Source organism: Colius striatus, chromosome 2 (assembly GCF_028858725.1).
Source record: "Colius striatus isolate bColStr4 chromosome 2, bColStr4.1.hap1, whole genome shotgun sequence".
NCBI lineage: Eukaryota > Metazoa > Chordata > Aves > Coliiformes > Coliidae > Colius > Colius striatus.
In genome coordinates this window covers 111,644,284-111,666,804 of record NC_084760.1, presented here as the reverse complement: position 1 = coordinate 111,666,804, position 22,521 = coordinate 111,644,284, and the positions used below count along the sequence as shown (strand labels likewise).

Genomic DNA, 22,521 nt, shown 5'->3' with positions numbered 1-22,521 from the left:
CATCTAACAAGCTAACTACAACAATTTCTTTTTGGTTGTTCACACATACATATTAACTCTCATCAGGAAATTTTAACTGTTGGATGTAACGTGCACATACAGAGAGGAGACATTTTGTCACGTTAGAGATGTCATGTGTTGCTGACTGCACAACTACTGTTTTAGGCTCAGGGTCTGGTTTTATTTGGGGGTTTTTTTGTAATTTTTTTTTTTCTTTCTTGTTCATTATCAGATGACAACGGAGCTGTAAGGGAGATAGGCTCTTTCTCTATCGTGTTGTTACCTGTTGGATGCACTACAAATTACTGAGAGTCATGCTGGGTGGAAGGCACAGAGATAAAACTGACAGCTGAATACAAGCAGGAGTCAAAAGGTAACAGGTCACCATAAATACAGACAATTAGAAACAGAAAGAAAGGAGGAAAGCTCATAGACCTTCAGAGGAACTGGCTGATTTAGCTGAAGGCATATTTGCTCGCTTTATGCAGTCATCTTGATCTTCATCTAAGCTGCTCAGAGCATTCAACTGGTTTACAATTTCTGTAAATAGAAGCCAGTCAAGACAAACGTAAGGCAAAGGGCATTTAATGAATCAGAAGTGGAACGAACAATGTTATTAGAAAGAGAGAGAGCAAGGGAGAAAGAGGGTAAAAGAGAAGGGACAGTTAACTAAAAGAATATATTTAGACCGAGTCCTTACAGTGATACACCCACAGCAAAGCACCTGTGTAGATGCTTCAGTGCTGATTTAACAAGAAACCCAGTTAACAGACATAAACGAAACTTTGCAGTATTCTGGTGTCAGTAACAGTAGCTTTATGAGGATAAGTATGCTATCAGTTTAAATGTAGATGTATCAGATCTAATTTTAAGACTTTTGCTGCTCATGAAGAAAGCCTGAAGTTTAAATCATAGTCTATCAAGACAAAACCACCCCAGAACAATATAACTTTCTCCGAAACCCTTCAGGCTACAGGAAACAAATACACACGCATTTCATATATTTTATGGACACACACTCTGATTATTGAACATTTACAATCAATCGCCATTCAATTCTGACATACAACAAGCTGAATTTGTGATTCTGTGAATTTACCTAGTAGTTCTAAAAGATATGATCAGAATTGTGCTATGAGAACTCATGCTAAATGTATCTATTTGTTGAACTGGCCCCTGTAATGCTATGCAAGGAACACGCTGCTGTTTGGTAAAATCCTATTTCACCTTCTATTTGTAGTGGAGAGCTCTGAATTGCCAGGAGGCAATAATTTTTAAAATGTATTCATGTTCAATTCTAGCCAAGACTTTGATGCCTCCATAATTCTGGAAGGAAAGAAAGAAACAAAAACCAAGGAGGTCTTACTAGCTTCTGTCTCAAGGGAAAAAATTCCTCTCTTATCGTCCCCTAAAGTAGTTCCACTCACAGCATCTGACAAATGCAGTTTTTGTAATAACTGGGATTGAGTCTGGAGCATCCCCAAAAGACCTCAAGCAGTAGGTTTCTGTGGAGATGGGACAGCCTTCCTCCCTCTTCCAGATGATACACAGGCAGGAGAAACCTGTGCAGGAGAGATGATCCTGCTTGTTGAATATCATCATCTCTCTGACAGGTTTTTCCATTTCCTGTCTTTTCCCAGTGAAATAAATAGACCATGTCTTCTGGTGTCACCAGTGAAGGTAAAGCTACATAGGTGCCTTTACTGCACAGTTCTCCTGCCAATCATTCTTGGATTTCCTTTAAACTTCAACTTCTATACACAAGAAGTTACTTCATCATAAGGTCTTTCGTTTGCTGCTGTTCTAAACTTGACTTTTTCTCATATGGCTTTGATTTGGGAAAGCACAAACATTTGTCACTGACTCTCTCACATAGTAATCTTGGTTCTATGAATGTGTTACACGGAGCAAGATATCTGAATGAGGTGAAAGTTGGTCAGCATTGTTACTGTTCCAACTCATGCTGGTGCCCACAGCACTAAGCACTTCCTAGCAGGGAGGACTCATGCTTTTCCACAGGTCAACACCTTCCTCAGCTGACACACAGACACGACTCCTAACTTCATGCCTTCACAAACAGTAATAGAGAACCTTAATCCAAAAGCAGAGCTGAAAATACTCCAAGTTACATAGCTAAAAATTTCTTTTCCAAATTGAAACTGCTTTGCAAAGATATGTCAATCTGTATATCGACAAGTGAAATTATTTATTCTGCCAATATTTGCTGGACATAATCTACGCTGAAAATAACCAAGTCACAGCAGAATTCCTCTTGACCACACCTCCTAACTGTTCTTGACCTTAAAGCAAAAGTCTACTTAGAGGGGATTATATTTATAGCTATCTACACAGAATTTCACCATCCTCACTTCCTTATTTTTAGCTCCAACAGACAAGACTATTGTCCTAAAAAATAACACCAAAACTGTCTCCAAATTACAGAATCACAGAATCTCAAGAGTTGGAAGGGACCTCAAAAGATCATCTAGTCCAACCCCCCTTCCAGAGCAGGACCACCTAGAGTAGGTCACACAGGAACTCGTCCAGGTGGGTTTTGAATGTCTCCAGAGAAGGAGACTCACTCTTAACTTTCTCCATATAAAATCATATCTACACCTTAGAGATCTGAACAATAAAATACTATCTTCTGGGAATTTTTAAGACTCAAGATACACAATGGAAAATATTTTGCTGTACTCAAATAAAAGAGAGTTGACCTTATAAAGCATTAGTACAAACGAATTACTAGTTTGAAACAGGCTGAGATGTTGACATGATTTATAATTTATTATGCCAGCATGTGAAAAAAAACCCCAAAACAATTACAATTCAGTTTTTATTGTCAGAAAATAACAAATTAAGTTCAGAGCTTTAAAAAGAGGGAATTCTTTGATGTGGTCTGAATCACCTGGTCTCATCTGCCAACCTAAACACCCATATGCACTACAATGTTTCTCATTACAATATTAAATGGTTTATGTCATATTTTGGAGTGTGGAAATGGTAGGTTGGAGATTTATGTCCTATATTATCTTTTATACATCTCATTATCTACAAACGTATATTAGCTTGTTCTACAAGTATGTCACATAAATCATTGGTTTGGGTTGGTTGGATTTTTTTCATTCTTCTCTCCTTTTTTTTTTTTTGGCAGCTTGATGCTGCTGACAAGAAAAAAAAAGTAAAGGTATCAGAATTTTACATGAGAGGTATGATTTTGCATATGGCAACAAGGGTTACACATATTGCTCTCCAGAAGCCTGTTCTTCAAAGAAGTTGAGATTCACGCTCCTGAAATAGGCAGCACATGGGCATGTTGCTGAGTTCATGTGGTGCTCCAGGACAGTCACTGTGCTTCTGTGCAGATGAAGCAGGAGGCAACTATTAACTCCAGCATGAGGCTTCAGGTATTAATTAAAACATTAAGAGAAACAACATATTTATTACTACCCTAAATTTGTGAGTTATGAGCCACATTTCTACAAGTATGTTGAGATGCCTTGCCTTCAGATGAAGGCTAAGGACAGAATAATTCTGGGAGGTTTAAAACCATTGATATTAATAGAAATCAAATATTTGAAACTTATTCCATGGCTACAAATATCATTTTTAAATTCAAGCAAACTAGAACAGTTAGGTAGAGGCAGAGCTTTTGCACATGTAAAAAAATTGAAGAAGAATTACTAGGAAGAGGGAAAAGCCTGAGATGGAGAAAGATTTTTAATAAGTAATGAAAGTAGTGCTTTGAATGGAAACCATCTTTCAGTCTGATCCTAAAGTCAGTTATATGGCAACAGCTCCCACGTTGGCCACCCCATATTCCACAGTGCTTTTGAGGTAGGTCAGTATTGCGCCACTCATTTCACAGCTGAAGAAACAGAGGCACAAATACTTACCCAAAGTTAGGCAACACATCAAGGAAGAAAAGCAACATTTCCTAACTCACCTGCACCATCTAGAGCCCTATTCAGCAGACCTCTCTTTTTCTCCTAGCAGCGGACGTATTTGTTCATCTATAAAAACCCATAACTTTAGGCCCAATAAAAAAAGTTAACTTTTGAACACTGCAAAAAGGAACAGCGTCTGTGCTGAAAATTTGCTGCACCTCTTGCAGCCATGGCTTGAGAATGACAACATTTCAGTCATCAAGTCATCTGACGTTTCTGTGAGAAGACCTTAAGTCAAAAGCAGGATAATAATCCCTTCTGCTTTACCACTTGCACTTTACTTTTCCGAAGCTCGCTTGCAAACACTAACCATGTAATATTCCCATCGTTTCCCCTGAAGTAGTTATAGCCAGTCTTCCCCATTTTACAGTTGGGAAAACAGGCGCAAACGAAGGCAAAACGATTTGCCGCGGGGGACTGTGAGTCAGTGAAGGCATTCCAGCTGGCGCGGCTGCCAACACCCTCACACGGCAGCAGATGAGAAAATGTTGGTAGCAGCAAGCTTTCAAAAGGGCTGTGTAACTTCCTCAATTAATTTTATGGCATTCTGTGAACACAATTCTTTTTGAAAGAAATTTTAGAAACAGGACTTCAGTCCATCAGTTCTGTCCCACTTCCCTCTTTCTGTATTTCTTCCTGTCTTTCTAGAATGATTCCTATCTCTTTCTCCCTTGGTTCCTCAGCTCTTCTCCTTGTGTTTTATTAGTTTTCCCCATTAATTATATTTATTACAGGAGTCACTCCAACTGCTAACGAAATCATGTCTGGAACACATGTTGAAATAGATCCTTAATATTTTATTTATTGTTTACATACTGCTCTATGCTTTATGTTCTCCCATTTGCTTGAGAAACTATGTACACTGATTCCCCTTCAACATCCCTCTCCTTGTCTAACGTGGGAAAAGTCAGCCAGGCTAATGAAGCAATTCAGACGATGTAGTCAACACAAGAATAAAGAGTCCAAGACTGACCTTTCCCCTCTAAAGTTCTCTTACTGATGCACCTTCAAGAAAACTGAACTCCACCCTCTCATCTTGTTTTGTTAGAAACCACTATGAGAACAAGCTGAAGAATGAGATATAGTGTAGATCAGAAGTATTTCTTGCTTCTGCCTTTCAAGGAGGTATTGTAATTTTTGCTTAGAACAGATAATTTTGGACTTTACAATAACAGATGGAAAAGACAAAATGCCTCTAAAACAACCTGAGTTGGGACCTTGTGTGGCTCATCAGACAGCTCACCCTTCCACATCTATCTCCAGGGGTGTTCACTGCATAGCCAGACAGACTAGTCCAATCTATAAGAGTTTTTTGCTTGTTCATGAATTTTTTAGATGTTAGATGTGGCAAAACCAATAAAGATGAGGAATAAGATCTGCTTCTGCACATGGGTTTTCCAGAGCAGTCCTGGGTGCAGTATCTAGTCATACCTTAATAAAAGGCTTCTGCACAATGGTTTATATGAACACTACATAGCCTCTCCTTTATGTGCCTTTCTCTTCTCTGCAATTATTGGATGGACTGGTGAACAGGTCAGGTTTTGACTGGACTTCTGACCTACACTTGAACTATCCTGGTTTACACTGGGAAAGGAGAAGATGACCTTGCAGACTGATTTTAGGGTAACCAGGCTGGTATAGCTCTGCTCCCTGACCAATACTATATTATCTCTGTCTCTCAAGTATTTAACTCTAGTCTTTCTAATCTGCTCTGAGCCAGACATACTCAGCACAAGCAAAGATTTGGTCAGGGTACAAAATATTTAACTGAATAGACAAAGCACTGAGAAAACATATTTGCATCCTTTCACAACACTAAATGTAACTAAATAATAACTGCTTCAGGCTGAACCTTTCGACTGCAATGAAAGCTCAAAAATGACGCGATAAAAGCAACTTTCCATAACACTGAGCCAACGTTGCTATGGATTTTCAAGAACAGATTTAGCAATTCACTTCTCTGCTTGGGATACTCTTCCCCACCTTAAAGGATCCCTTTATTTCAACAGACATTTTTAAAGAGCGCTGGCAGTCATGGAGGCTGGCACCAGAAGTTAAATTTGTCTTTCCTGATTCTTTTACACTAAGAGTTCCTACAGAATCCATCTGGAGCAGTACTGCAGAATGATCTCTACCAACAATTTCACGTTATCACTTCCTGATCTGACTTGCATCGATTAGTTCTGCTATCCTGAACACACTAAGCATTTTCAGCAGCAATACAAAAGTGTTATACTATCACACTTCAAAGAACCTTACTATCAAATTCCATTAATGTCCTTTAACAGCCTCCTGATTTCCTTTCCATGAGACACTCCCAGCCAAAAGGCAGAAGTTTGCAGCCTGGAATTACCATGTTATTGAGTAGAACCTCAACATCTACCCATAGCACAACTCATTTCGCAGCGATTCTCACAAACTGTGATTTCACTTCAGCTCATCTTCTTGTCTTCTTGCTCACTGAGCCCTTCCTGTCATCTTTTTATTACTCTGTTCACACTGGTTCTTTGTTTCCCTAAACTGCTACCTGCTTAATTGATGCTCCTAAAAACTGCTGAGTTATGGATGGGTTCATTTTCAATTCTAAATTTTGTTTTGAATGGAATTTTCTTAAATATAAATATAGCATAAGGATAGAATCCTCAGAATACAGCTGGCAACTAGCAAAGGAACTTCACTTTACCAGCCTTGTGGCAAAACCAACCTGTAATTTTTGCAGCCTTTTCCTCTTGATTCACTCTGTTTTCTTCATCGTCTTCATTGTCTTCCTCAAAATCATCTAGATTTCCAATATCAGCTTGTTTCATACTCATCAAACTAGCCAGGCTTTGCATATCTTCATCCCTAAACAACAAATTTCAAACCAGGCATTAAAATGCAGTCTGTTAATACCACATCTGATACTACCACATTATTAAAAATCCTTTAAATATTTGTATGCTTTCTTTTCTTCAGGGAGGTCTCTGATCTCAGATCTGATCTTGAATATAGTGAAAGAACAAAAAGAATAAACTCACGTATATTAATTTCTGAAGGGAAAGTTTTCTGTTAATAAAATTCTAAAGGATAAAAATTGTGCTGCCTTGCATTAAGAACCAATTTAATTGTTCCTTAAAATTTCAAACCAGTCCAGAAATGCTTGCAAACACTTACCTGGTCATCTTTGGTTAAAGTGAAAACACTTGATCAAACATTCCGTCTATATGCTGCATGTGACACTTATCACTACATTCATTAAGAACTCCTGATGCTGTTACAGGAATCAAAATCCCTTTTCTAAGGACCTGAATTCATTAACAAGATTTTTAAAATGACATATCAATACTTATTTGACTGTATCACACATAGATATCTTTCACATAGCAGTACCTTTCATATCAAACATATGTTTGATGAAAAGACGACAGCAGGCAAAGTTTCAGAGAAATTGAGGTTCTGGGTTTGTTTGATAAAATCCCACCAAGATTACTGAAGTACATAATGTCATTGTTGAAGTAACAGCAGTCTCTTAAAACCATTTCAATAGGTTTATTTGGATTAATCAAATTTGTTTTGGCTCATTAGAATAAAACAAAATGGTGATTGTCTGGCAAGGGAGCACCTCTGCTGAAAACAGTCTGGCGATCTTGGTGTTGGGCAATCTCAAGGAGAGCTAACACCATGCCCTGGCAGCTAAAGGAGGTAAAAGCATCCTGAGAAACATTAAAACAGGACCACAACAGTATAATGAGGGAAGTCATGATCCTTGTTTGCTTGGAGTTATTGAACTGCATCTAAGGTACTTTAGGTCCCAGAAAAGTCTAGTGTCTTGAGTCCCACAGTACAGGAAACGGTGCTGATTAACTGGAGCAAGGTCAGTAGAGAGTCATTGAAATGGTTAGGGGCTGAAGCACTTGCCCTATGAAAAGAGGCTGAGAAAAATGGACTTGTTGAGCCTGGAGAAGAGATGGCTTCAGAAGGACCTAACAGTAGCCTGCCAGCAATGCTGAGAAGCCAGTTGTGCAAGGTGGTAGGAGAAGACAGTGGGCAATGTTTGGAATCAGAGATTCTGATCTGAGAAAAACATTGGAGCAGTCATCAACAAGCAGAGGGATGAATTGCCCAGAGAGGCTGTGCAGTCTCCATTCCTGGGGGTTTTCAAGTTCCAGTGGGATAAAGCTCAACTGGCTTTAAGTAGGAAGCTAGACTAGATAACTCTACAGGTCCCTTCTAAACAGAATTATTCTGTCTTCTTTGAAGTTGGTCATGGTAAAAACAAATGTACAAATTTTGTACCTAACAATGTCAAGAAAGTGACATGAATTATTTCAAAGGTATCACTTATAGGAATAAGTTTGTTCAAATAAAATACTCCTGTAGTCCCCTAGCTACCAAAACCTGGCCACACAAAACCACTACAAAATGATATACTGATCATGCCTCAAATCTGCACATAAATGCAGAAGCACTTAGAACATGGGATTAAACTCAATGATTTAACATGTTAAAACCAGAAACTCTTTGGGGCAATCATTTCCTACTGTGAGCGTTCAAAGTAATCAGCATTACAGGAGCTGCAGCTACATAGGATAAGTACTTCTACAAAAAATATTAGTAGTAACAATAAATATAAAATAAGTAACTATCAGGAAGTCACAACAATATTTTTGTTCATGCAGAATCCTCAAGGTTTCATCTACTGATTAAATCTACTCTTTAAGTATGGAGGAAAAGAATCTAGTACCCTATAGCTCCATTAATGGACAGGCTCTTTCATGCACTGAAGACAAAAAGCTGGGAGCAGTTAGCACACAGATCTTGTTCATGCAACAGTTATGGGGCGCTTATACTGCAGTGGACAATATCTCCAAGTGCATTCAGAATACTGAAAGTTAGAAGTAAACATTAGCCTTTTAGAGGGAAAAAGACATTTTAAAAGAGGTAAAAAACCCCACTATAGCAGTAGTTTTCCCATCTACCTCTTTTTGTTCAGACATTCTCATATTCACACGTTCTAGGTGTAAGAAAGAAAGGCAAATGAGGATGGTGACAAAGGACCCATCTTCCTTCCCACATTTCCCTTGCTGTCTGCTAAGGGTATTGTTGAATGAACACATACATCTACACAAGCATACACTCCTGAAGATTTCAGGCCTGTAGATATTTTTAAGCTGATGCTATTTAAAATGTCTGTAATGACAGAGGACAAGTCAGTTTGTCTCTGAAGAACACCAGACTAAAATCAGAGTAAGAACAGACTTTTACTCAGCTAAGAAACTAAGTATGGCAGGAATGATCGGTATGCTGAAGGATACTCTCAAATTCTGCCATTCTATGCAGAAAGAGCTCTTTACCCAAAGAATTCTTTAAAAAGCAACACAAAGCAGGCTATTTGGTTAAAAAAAAACCCAGTCCAAACAAACAACAACTTACGTGGCTTTTCCTTCCCTCAGGAAAATACAAGATAAAGAGAACTGTAGTGTGGCAGATACCACTTTCTTAGACAAAGGCTTGAATTTTAACTTGACATCTGTCTGTGTAGGCATGGGGCTTGCATATTGCTTCATGTTGATGCTGCTGGTGGCAAGAGCTTTTCTGCGTCCAGAGGGAGATTCCTGAAAGAAAAGGGAAAACAAAACTATCATAAAGGGCACTGTTAAACCTGTGTGTGCACAAAATAATACACTTAGTAAATCTACATCACTCTTTTTTTCAAGTACACAGGCAACGGAGATTGCTACATTCCTTTCTAGAGATAGATACCAAATTTCTTATACTAGGTCAGCCACTAATGATGGCTCTTTTAACACTTGCTTAATGCAATGGAAAACAAAAAAGGTTATTCACTGTGATCAGTGGTCTTCCCTAGGTCCTAGGTCTTCAACAGCTTGAGCTCCTAGTAGTGACCCTAGCAAACACCCATTCAAGTAAATGGGAATAGAACTCCATTCCTTCTGACGACAAACCAGACTAGTTTCGTCCAAACTCGGATAGTCCTAAACTAGGACTTCCAATCTATAGAAGACATGAGTTTCAATTCTGCACATGTTTATTTTTGCAATGATATGAAGTCATCAAGTTATTATTTTTAAATATTGTGTTCCACCCTAACATATAATGCCTAAATATTTTCAAAGTAATGCTACTTCTCCCATGTTCTACATGTACTATCAAGAGTGACAGGTTTCTGAAGTTAAGGTTGACAGTGTTTCCAAAAATATTCATTAACATTTTGCAAGGAGAAAATAAAAAACAGGGAAAAGAGAAATACAAAAGCCCAAGTTGTATTTCAAGGTAAAGGTGATGCTCACAGTTTAACAACACAGAGAAATTAATCTAAAATCCATCTAAGAATCTACTCTCTTGTTCCATCTAATATCAGCATCATCAGCAAAGGAACGATTATACGTAATAAAGCTCCAGTAACAAAAATGAAACAAAAAAGCACTGTTGCTAATTCTTTTGGAAAATTTTCTCACAATAAGACTACATTTTACTGCAGCTGACAATTTGGGTTGAATAAAGAATACTAATTCAATCAAAACATTCAAGCATCCCTTTTCAAACTACTTGACATTTCCACCCAGTAGAATAAGTCAGAATGTAATATGTCATCCCCAAAGAATACCTTGTTTAAAAAACTAGCCTTATCTGTCAGATTATGCACAGCAATATTATACAGAACTATTAGTGCATGTAGATACCTTATGAATGAATTTCAAAAATGCATCAAACACTTGAGAAGGATTTAGGCCCTCTCAGAAGAAATACTTAAGAATATGCAAATACTCTCAACTGAATCAAGTTGAACAGATGCGACTATCACAAACAATGTGAGTGCTCTTTGCCTGCCTGCGACTGTCAATCAAAGAGCGAGATTAAGGTCCAAGGTTCTGACAATGTGTAAAATGGAAAGTGTGATCAGGGACTTTCAATTATTACATGATACGAAGAACAATAATCTGTAATTGTATCGTACCTGTAGAATAACTAAACATTACAACTCATTATACTGAACGCAAGATGTACTGCAGCGTCTGTTCAAAAAGTAATCTGAAATACCTGGCACTGCTTTTCTCCATGTTCTCCAGGTAAATGTATATAAGCAGTTTCCACCTTAACAGTAACTTGTTTCATAAAGCTAAATTTTCAATGGTCCTGCTACGGTATAAATTCACACTATGGTGTAAAAATGGTGGTCAAGCTGAATAGGAAAAAAAGTGCTTTAACTGCTTTTAGATGTTTTTTGTTAAGTATCCATAGAGAAGGCTGGCGTACATAATGTGGTGTGGAAGGACTTATGCAACTGGCATGGTAAAAAACTACTTGCTAATGCACATATGCGTGGCTCTCTGCCAAACAGAACAGGAACAACCAGAAATGAAGAAGTAACTTGGAGCCACATGGAGAAGACAAGGGGGCAACGGGTACAAATTGCACAAAATATTTTCCTTATCTCAATAAGACAGACATTTTTTACAGTGAGAACAATCAATTACTGGAATAACCTCCCCAAGGATGTGGTAGAGATCCAACTGGATGGAGTGCTAGACAATCTCATCTAGGCTCTCTTCCCCATGAAAGGTTGGACCAGATGAGCTTTCAGGTCCCTTCCAACCTAGGCTATTCTACTAGTGGTATGACTCTAATTGGAATATGCCCTCACTGGCAGTCAAGCCAAACCAAAATATTCCACTGGTGGGCTATAACGACCGGGAAACATTTGTCACACTTTGGACTTGACTCTTTGAATCAGGTGAGATGAGCTTAAGCTTGCAGACAAAAAACAATTACATTTTGTCTCATTTTAAAATCTGTATTACAGTATCACAGTTATTGAAATTAAGTTGGTAACATAATGCAAATGCACAGAAAGCCTCTTCATTCTTTCATTATTCCCAAATTATACCAGTAGGTTTTCCTACATTTAAAAAACAAAACAGGTGTTTTGTTTTTTCCTTCCCTTTTTAAAGAAGATGAATGTCTGTCATCACATCCTCAACCCCCTTTCAACAATTAAAACACCCTCAAATGACCAAATATATCTACACTCAGCATGAAACAGATCTCAGAACAAATCATGGATGTGGGTACTTGCTTGTAGCCCTCCAGATGAACCGCTGATCAGCCATACCATGCCTGTATTCTGATGTGCTCCTCTCAATCTGACTATGAAAATCACTTCCCATCAGCTGTAAATGTCCCTAATTTAACAAACATCTAGATTATTTCCTTGTGTTGCTACTGGTCCCTTCTTAGTCTTGGTTTACCTGTTACTTACACACTATGCTATGACAGCAACACACAGACCCCCCACAAGGTCCCTGTGGAACACAAATACGCTCCAGTGACTCTGAAAAACAGAAGGTGTATCTAGGGGCAGAGCTACTTTCTCTTGTTACAAATACACCATCTTATCTGATAATTCAGATGCATGTTGTCTTTATCAAGGTGATTTTACTAAAAAAGCAAAAGCAAACACGGTAAGTTAACCCAAAGACCAGTTCAATGGTGAACTTAAAGTGACGAGAAGAACAGCATTAAACTCACAAGCATCCAAAAGCTGGATTTGGATGTTAAGGCAGGATAATTTTGCAATTATATGAAATTTTCACTTAATATCTAGTTCTTGTATAAATGATCATCTTTCAATTTGCTGGAAGAACTTTGTCTCTTCTGGATTTAGGTCTCTTATTCACTCTGTCATCTTGATAGTCTGAAGTTGCAAAGATGATCATCAGATGGTGTTAGCTGGTGTAGAGGAGGAGGGAGACAAGAATGCAGGCAGCTGTGTGCCAGTACAAAGAGAAAAAAGCCAGTCATGTGCACAAAGATTCTCTTAGCACTAAATATCCTGAGGTGCTGTGAAGAATTGGACATACTTGGCAATCAAGTTCAATCTTCCTGAGAAAAGACTTCATTTCATAATCTTTTTGTGGGTCAAAGGCAGGAGTTGACTTTTCAGGTTCCGATAGCGTATACAAATCCAAATTTATAAGTTTATTATATTAAAAAACAAACAAACAAAAGACAGTCCTTGATATTTCAAGTTTTATTTTCCTTAACATACAAGTCCTTCTGCTCTTCTAGAAAATTAGGCATGTTAGAAGCGTAGCAAAGTCTCCTTTAAGCGTTACAGGCTTGGCCATAGAAGTAAAGTTCTTTTTTTGCCCCTGAATAGTCTCAAGGTGCGTAGGTCCATGACTGATTTCACAATGGATTATGTGTTCTACTCTGACACCCAAGCAACTTCTAAGAAATTGTCTTTAAATGTCAGAACATGTTAATAACCACTTCTTACAAAGGTTGTAACATTATCTTCAAGAAAACCTATATGCTTCATATATTACAATCTGAGTTATCCCTGAAGCACAGAGAAATTTTCTTGCAGAAGAACAAATAATTCTTAAATCAGTGCAGACAAAATAATCCAAAAGAAATAAATACCTAGGAGTGAGGTACACAGGAAGAGTTGAACAGTGGGCTTAAATGAGTTATTTCAAAGTGAATCACACTTTGGTAAGGTACTAAATAAATAACAGACAGTTAATAGTAATGATATGGTGTTACTTGTGTCCTGTATGAGCATACAGAGTTTTGTGGAAGGTAAAACAGGAATCTCAATGCAAATATTTTAATTGCTCAACTTTTCTGGTTTTGACTGCATGATCTAAGTTTAAAATGCATAAAGCTCACTTATGCCTCCAGGAATTTTACATACACATGACTGCAAGAGCTGCCAAATCTCATTCTGTGAAAGGGTGCATAGAAAAGTTAATTTTGAAATCACAAGAGGGAAACGACCCATGTCAAAATGAAGAGAGGTGACAAAATACAGCACAGAAAGATAGAAGATAACCTACAATACTGGTAAAACACAAATGCTTCTAGGTGTCCTGGTTTAGTTTGGGTTATTTTTCTTCCTAGTAGCTGGTACATGGCTGTGGTTTGCGTTTAGTGTGAGAATAATGTTGGTAATACCCTGATGTTTTAGTTGTTGCTAAGTAGTGCTTATCCTTCAGAGTCCCAGGCTTTGCCCACGAGGAAGGGTACAAGAAGCTGAGAGGAGGCATGGCCAAGACAGCTGATCCAAACCAGCCACAGGGCTATTCCATACCACATCATGCCCAGTATATAAACTATATAAACTGAGGGGAGTTGGTGGGGAGGGGCAGATCGCTGCTCAGACATTGGTCAGTGGGTGGTGAGCAATTGCATAGGGCACTTGTCTTTCCTTGGGTTTTATTATCCCTCCTTTTGTTACCTTCCTTTTCATTACAATTACTAGATATTTTTGTTGTTATATTTCATTTAGTTATTAAACTGTTGTTATGAGTTTTATTTTTATTTTTCCTGGTTATCCTACCCGTGCCACTGGGAGGGGAAGGAGGCAGCAAGCAGCTGCATGGTGCTTATTTGCTGGCTGGGGTTAAACCATTAGGTTGTCTTCCAGCTCAAATATACTACTGTGTTTGACAATCAGCACTGTTTGGTTCGTAAGATAACAGATGGAAACGATCTTTTTCTTTTGATTTTTTTGAGCTAGAGAAGCAGCATACTGTAAGAAAGGAATTTTTAGAAATCACCAGTAACTGATTAAAAAAACCTAGTTGCTATGTTAGCAGAAACTACTGAAACCTATCTTTCTGCATAACACAATAATGGCTGTGCTGGGTCAGTGAAAAGGTCTGCAAAACCTGTATATTATTTATGAAGTGTATTGTTTACAAAGCGATTGCTGTAATTTACTTAAAGAAGAGTAAAAACCACACACAAACACAGCAATACTTCTCCAGAACACTCTCTCATGTTGTGGAATTTCTGCTTTTGTATTCTATGTTTTTATACCATTCTCTCACAAGTAGCTCCATCCCCCTTGACAGTCTCCTCCTCCTACTTCACTTAGTCCCTGAAATGCTTCCAGCATACACCGTATTTCGGGTGAAATAATTCTATCTGTGCACTGCACTGAGTTCTATCAGCTGTTCACAGCTGGAGAAGCAGCAGGATGTGGCGTGTGGTTCTGCACTGTGCCAGCTGAGTGGTTGATACCTGAGTATCCTGGTACTTTAAGAAAGCTAGCAAACCATTTAAAGCCTGGACTAAGAAGAGGAGCTCAAAGCTAGCAAAAAAAAAAAAAAGAAGAAAAGACTTACTAATATTCTGGAGTACTTTGATTTCTGAATTCAGAGAAAGAAATATGTAGAGCAAGCAATATTATGTAAATCAATAGAACTTGCATTCCTTTTCACTACAGAAGAATATTAGTAATAACAAATTCAGGTACTTCCCAATTTCTAAGCAGATGATATGTTTCTGTACTGAGACTGTCATCTCAGATACCAGCAGAGATAGAGTCCACTGGTGCCATGACTGATCTGTCTGTTTCTAGTCAACTTCTGACCCTTAACATGGCACCAGTACACATGGTTTAGGAGCTAGCAGGGATGTGTGAATGCAACATGCTCATCAACTGGAACCTACTCCAAAGACAAATGAAGTGAAGTCAATCAGAAGCCACCTAGCTGCAAGGAGTGCAGGACTGGGTCGGGATGAGCAATCATTGCACGGGAGCACCCTGCACTCAGCACTGCCAAGGCCAGAAGACCTGTACTATGTACACAAGCATGCATTGCAAACAGAGATTTTAATAGCTAAGGATGTGTTTTCAAGGAGCAGTCCTCAAGAGTGTCTCTCTACAGCATTTTAAGTTACTTTCACAAGCATAGAAAAAGGAAAGGTAGAGTAGAAAATGTAAAATTAACACTGTCCAAAATGCAGTCAGTTCAAATGGAGTCAAGGAAACTGCATTTCCTGTTACAGCTACAAGATCAGACTCATCACACAAGTGACTATCTTCTCCATAATCCAACCATGCATCATTTTCTTCCACAACATTCATGACTGAACGATGTCAGACATCCTAAAAACTACTGCCACCCTTACACAAAGATCTGCCTAGAAGAAAGGATCCACATAGCCTGATGTCTTTCTATGAGAATAAGGTGAAACAATGCTACAGATCACCAGCCTTTTCCAAGAATCATCATCTTTCTCTGCTAAAGCAGACCTTTCAGAGCAAACAAGACTAAAATACAAAGGAATTAAGACCAGATAATCTACCACAGATGTAAAACAAAAGCCCATTTTTACTTGGAAGATGATCACAGATGAAAGACAGTCACGTCACTCTATTAAACACTGTCCAACTCTCTTCTGAATGAAGAGATTAACACCTCCATATGAAAGATCTGAACTCAGACTCTTAAATTAAGACAATTCAAATAATGCTATAATACAAATTTCATGCAGCTATCTTTCCTTAAAAATCTATTTTTAATGACCTTGTTTCCTGTAATTACCAACTGCCCAGTAACTCTTTTCAAGGTTAACACAAGAAGTGCAAACAACTAAGGAGTGGCTTTCTGTTAAACTGGCTTCACACTTCCAGAGCTAGAATCAAAATATTGGCTAGATTTTGTTCACAGAGTATATTCCTCTGGGTTATTTGGGCTGGAGAAACAGCAGAATGTATTTTACCTCTCCACACCTGAACTCAGCTTGTGCATAACAGACCTTCAACCCTGCTGCACTGCAGTCTTTAATCCCTGAGACTCAAATGCCCTCCTTTTGATAGTTATATTGAGAAAACACATTAAAATATTTCTATTCAGCAGAGACTAGATCATTAAGTACTGTACTACTTAATTATTCAGAAACTAAATGCTCCTTCTTTAATTGAAATATATTAAGTAATGCACTGTATGAACATTATCCAAAAAACCTCTAACTGGGGAAGACAAGTTTCCTAATTGGATATTGTTATTTTGTCAAAAGAAACAATGAGTTTTGATTGTCTTTCTCCCAGAAAACAAAGACATACAGCATAACATTTTTAGAGGCTGCCCCTTCATGTTTTATAAAAGCGAATGCTAAAAAGCCCACAAAGATACACAGATTTTTAAGAGGAGCATTCTGCTGCACACTTGGGCATAAAATAATTAGGCAATTTTTCTAGCTGGAAAAAACTCATTGAGAAGAAAATGTTTTGAAGATTTTGTTTTCCTTTTGCTTCAGAATTAAATGGAGAATGATTTGAAGGAAAGCTGTCCTCTGGCACAAACCCCACCACCCTGACGGTCACCACAGACTGCAGGAGAGGGAAGGGGAAAGTTCTCCCTTTCCCGACCCTGGATGCCAGCCCCGCCAGCTGAGTTGCAAGCGCCATCTTGCTTAGATGAAAAGATCACTGCTTCACTGGCAGAGCAAAATGGATCACTACAGAATTTAATTTGTGAGAGTATACAGCAATTAAATGCTAAAATAGACAAGCTACGGGGAGCTCTCTCAACTGGAGAGAGTAAATTAGAAACTATGTCAGTTAAAATAATTTAGACAGTCGGATGGGAGATTTGGAGGACCGAATGCAGGCAGCACGATCTGTGCTGAAAACTTGTTTAAAAGCAAATAATGGTTCAAGGTATCCAGAACATTATTAAGAATTATGATGCATTTCAATGGAGAATTTTACGTTTGAAAAATTCTGCACATACCAGAAAAAACCTGAGCCCTAGACACGAGGACTGAGAAGGAAATAAAAATATATATAAATGTTGAAACAGCTACATTTCATTATATAAATGTTTGTGCTGCTCAGAAAGTTACCCTTGCCCTTGCCAGTAGTAGAGCCCTTGTGTCAAATTATTTCTCATATTGGCTAAAATCCACCAACACGATGTTCTTTATAGCATATGTAGTTTAAAGAATCATTATATTGGAAGCACAACATACTTCCTTACTTAGCACTGCTAGAGACAATACGTTCAGTAAGCAAAGAGAAAATACAACATGCTACTATAGCTACTGTCTTCTTATGGTCTGCTTTTAGAACATGAGATTTCACCCTGAGAGACTGAGGTATGTAGTGAGAGGTTCTTTCTGACCAAAATCATACCTCTGGAGTGTGCTCAAGCAACCTGCTGTGGGTTACAACAAACCATCCATCTTTAAAGGCTAACCCTTTGCATTCACAAGACTCTGGAAATCTCCAAAGATTAATGTCAGACAGGAAGTTTAGAAAGTGAAATTACACCTTATAAATTGAGGTAATTCATCTACACCGTGCAAACTACTCCCCAAGAAAATTTGGAGGCCATGTTTTACAAACACTGTATTTTCTATTTAGCCTGTTAGAGGGGGAACATCATCAATACTTACAAGTATTCGAAAGGTGTATATTGAAAGGTCAAGGGGATGGGACAGCATTTTTTTCTGTAGTGTCTAGTGATAGGACTAAGGGTAATGGACAAAAGTTGGAACACAAAAAGTTGACAAAATATTCACAAAAAGGGAATATTTAATGTGAATTCAATATTAAGAACAGCCATTGAAAGCTCTGTAGCTTTGTATATCAGGCCATGCCGCTCTTCAAGCCTTGTCCTCCGAAAACAAATCCTGTGCAGCACAGGAAGACACGTGATACAGACCCTAGAATTAACTCTGGATTATTTAAACAGACTCACAAACAAACACATTATTCAGATCCTTTGTAATCTCCAACAAGGAAGAAAGTTTGAGGTAACAATCATTAAAGAAGAAATAAGGTCAAAAGATTAACTGCTCCAGCAACCTTAAATACTTTAATTTGCCTTTCTAGAAAAACATTATATTTTAAGATGGCATGTAACATTGTCTAGACAACTAATTATCTAGTATAAATAAAACCTATTCAAATGAGTTTTGTAAAATACTACTGCGTCATCAATCAGTCTTTATTATCTGAGGACAACTTCCATAGAGTGAATGCACAATATTGACAATATTGACTGACATAAAATTTACAAGGCTCATAACACTGAAAACCTTTTAACAATATCAAGTTAAGATACTCAGTCTTATGTTAAATTGTTTCTGTATTGAAAGTTGGACCTTAACTTAAAAATCACAGAAATGAATGGATGAATGATCTGTAATGTCTGATGGCTGGTGTGCTGAGTAGTGATGCTCACACAGCAACCATTCTCCTTGTCAGAATCAGAGCCCTTGGGTCAAATTATTTAATATATTGAGAATATCTCAGGTTTAGGCTAAAAGGGCACTTCAAAACAAACCCAGCATGATATCATTTGAAGTAAATTTTTCAGTTATTATTGGAGCACCAATGTATCTCCATTATTAAAATGAATTCATGATTTTTTAATTCTCTTCCCTCTTGCTTACAACTTCACTCAAAACACATGCCAAAGCCACCAAAATACAAAACATTAAGAGGACACATCACAGTTGGAAAAATCCCCCAAACTACAGAGAGCGCAATTACTGGATCTGCCGGTGCTCCTCCCTCCCTCCTCTCTCTTCTTGCCTCTCACGCAAGACCACCACTGTAACTGACAGCTCTGTGGCCATTGATACCAATCACAAAAATCACTCTGGAAGAGCTGTCTCTTCAAAGAATTGTCTTCATACAAACATACGGTTCTCTTGCCCATGCCACTTTTTTCCTGTTTCTTTGATCCAAACCTGCAGCTCACTACTCCAGGCTGTTAGCTAAGAGCAGTGCTGTCTGCAAGTGATGGTTCCTGTGTGCAGCACTCCCCCCTACAGAGCAAAGGAAGAAAAAAAACCCCAAACTGTATCTATGGATATAGCCAATGCTACACTGCTGACAAACGATTTCAATCTGACGCATGCAGGAGGAAGCAGGAAGCAAAGGACAGGTATATAAGTAGGGTAAAAGGGAGGTAACTGAAAATTAAGCTCTATGTGAAGCTACAAAAGGGACATGCTCACGCATGTCAGACATCTCAGCTGTCACACCCTACACACGCACACAAGTGAGAACACTGAGTATGATGCAGGTGCAGCCCCTTGTTTTATAGACACACTTTTACAAGTAACATCATCTACATTTTAACAGCAAGGACAAACACAAAGCATTCCACTCCAAAATGCAGTTCTGCAATAAACATAAACTTCAACTTTTTAAAAGCCCATCTATCCCTCCAAACTTGTTTCAATCAGGGAAACTGCAAAATGGATTTCATCTAACTTTGCACTTAAAGCGAAATTCACCTCAAGGCTGACAAGCAGAAGAAAAAAAATCAGTCTAATGGGTGATTTTTTTTTTTAAAGCTGCAATAGCCTGAAAACAGGGGCTTGTAATGAAGCTGCCCCATCAACCATAACCACACTGTCACTAGAGCAACACAATCATATTGCCTGTGCAAAGAAGCAATGCATTTAACATATTCTTCACTGTGTATTATCTGTTAGCTGAGTTTGTCACAGAGATATGTGGCAGTTACCTGCAATACTTATGAATATGTGGCAAGGAATACAAGAATCCATCCATGTCTGCTTCAGCACAGGTTTGTCGTATTATATCTTAGCAAAGAACTTAAACCCCTCCCTTCTCTTATCTTAGGTTTCTGTTAAATGCTGTTACTATCAAGAAATAGAAGTCGTCCCAGGCAAACACCTCAGATCTCTCCATTGCTATTCAATATTACTAATGCACATTACATGTTCAATTCTCCCTTGCTGCTTCGATGAAAAAGCTCTTGTCAAAAACAGATTTCATTTTTTTCTGTGTATGCAGAAATTAGTTATGGATGATTAACAAAGCATTCATTCTTTTATTTGCTTTGGCTGAGACTTGATCTGTGTTACATTCATGTGAGGGAAGCACTTCATTTTATGTTGATTAAATATGAAACACTGTACTGTTGATAAAAAGACTTGTGTTTAGGGTTGCATATTATACTGACAAAAGATGCGTGTTCTTGGGCTAACGTTTTCTTAAACAAGTTTTTCCAGATTTTTAATTGCAAAGGACTTGATACACCAAGTACTGGGCAACAAAAGTATTATGTCCCAAAGCAATCTGCTGCAGTTTTAACAAACACCAATAATTACTGCATATTTCTCATAACAAAAAGGCAATTTTGAATTCTGCCCCACAATTTGATTTCTTTAAACATAACTTGTATTACAAAACTTATTTTTAAAAAGAGGCTGCAAAATTAAGCAGGGCAGGTAGCAAATGATAATTACAAGATTCTTCTGTTACATGAAAACTATAATGAAAACAAAGATGTATTGGAGAAGTCTTATGCAAACTTACAGCCAGTTGCAACTGAGAGTTTGGCCCTGATCCGGTGTTACTGACTTCAACTATCACAAGATAGCGTATGTGTAAATGCTTGTCTATAAGGCCCATAAATCCTCCATGTCCATTAGACATAGTGATGGTAATTAGATCAAGTTAAAGAAAGCCATATGATTAAGCACCTTGTTAAATCTGGGAACAAATTATTAGCCCTTATAAAACAGGAGATTCTATCTCAGGGTTTAGAGCACATGAAAACAAACATGCACACACACATGAGTATTGTGCATACTTTTGCAAGAGCAGATTTATTTTTAGTGTTACTGTATAACAGTAAGTACAGGTATTACTCAGGTTAGGAGGAGGTCTGACCACGATAACTTGAAAGTCACAAATCTCATCCAAGCAATGCAGTTTCACCATTTTCTAAACCTCTAACAAAGATTGATGGTATCACACCTTAATAAAATCTCCACTAATGTCTGTGTCCAAAAATAAGTCTATTCAGTGTCTCTCTTAAATGTCACCAAAACCAAAGCATGAACTTTAGGTTTTTGGCTTATTATGAAGGAAACAGAGCTGTCATGAGGTCAGAAACAGCCCAAACCAAACCCAACCCACTGCAAGCTGGGTTTAGAAAGCATCATTAGAGCTCCACATAGAAGGTGATTTCTTGAGGTGCCCCTAAAATACCACAGTGCTGGATAAAGGACAGCAAAAGACAAAAAACCTTGTTTTGATCCAAGCAGGCTACTACATGGTCTCTGGGCAGCATGTCTCTGCTTCCCAGTATGTAAAGGACATGGTTGTTACCTGGCAGACATATGAGGAAGGTCACTGATATGCTGCAGGTAAGAGGACAAGAAAAGGCCTGCAAAGGGAAGCTTGCCCATCTGGAGCAACCATGCTGTGGTGCAAGGTGTGAGCTCCTGCAGGGCACGAGAAGCACAAGGGCTTCCAGAAACACTCATTTCTTCTCATTGCCCTCATCCAGAGCAGAGGCATTAAATAACAACTCCTACCTGATCAGCTGCAGTTCATCAGACAGTGCCTGACTTTTAACTCATCTCCTGCCTGCATCCCACTTTTCCAGCCACACACTCCTGCTTTACACCAGCCCTGGTGCTTCACTGGCTCTTCTTTCACAACACAGTTATTGTCTCCAAATCAGCATAAAACTCATCCAGGAAAAAACCCTACATTTTCAGGTCAGGGAGATGAATGAGCTTTCCAAAGGCTAGGTGAGCACCAGCACGGATGCATTGAACGGGCAGCAGCACAAAGTGTGGAGCAGAGGAAGGAGCCCATCTTTAACAGCATGAGAATGGTTCAGTCATCCTGTGTGGTTGCATTTTCAGGCAGTGTTTGATGGAGATTTAGTCTTCTTGTTCCAGCCTGTGTGAATTTAGCTCCCCATCCTTGCACATAGGGAATTAATGAAACAGATTTGATTTTTTTTAAGAATTCCTCCCACCTCCCCCAAAGATT

The 22,521-nt window shown here is 38.3% G+C and overlaps 1 protein-coding gene across 7 annotated transcripts in view; it reads right to left on the bottom strand.

Moving 5' to 3' along the window:
* The window catches only part of EHBP1 (EH domain binding protein 1), a 218,274-nt gene that overhangs the window by 123,717 nt on the left and 72,036 nt on the right, over positions 1-22,521 (bottom strand). For all 7 annotated transcript variants that reach the window (XM_061989162.1, XM_061989164.1, XM_061989165.1 and 4 more), the window contains exons 6-7: positions 9,360-9,541; positions 6,652-6,791 (exon numbers count right to left, since the gene is read on the bottom strand). In XM_061989162.1, the coding sequence (XP_061845146.1) occupies positions 6,652-6,791; positions 9,360-9,541 (322 nt within the window). The remainder of the gene's footprint in view (positions 1-6,651; positions 6,792-9,359; positions 9,542-22,521) is intronic.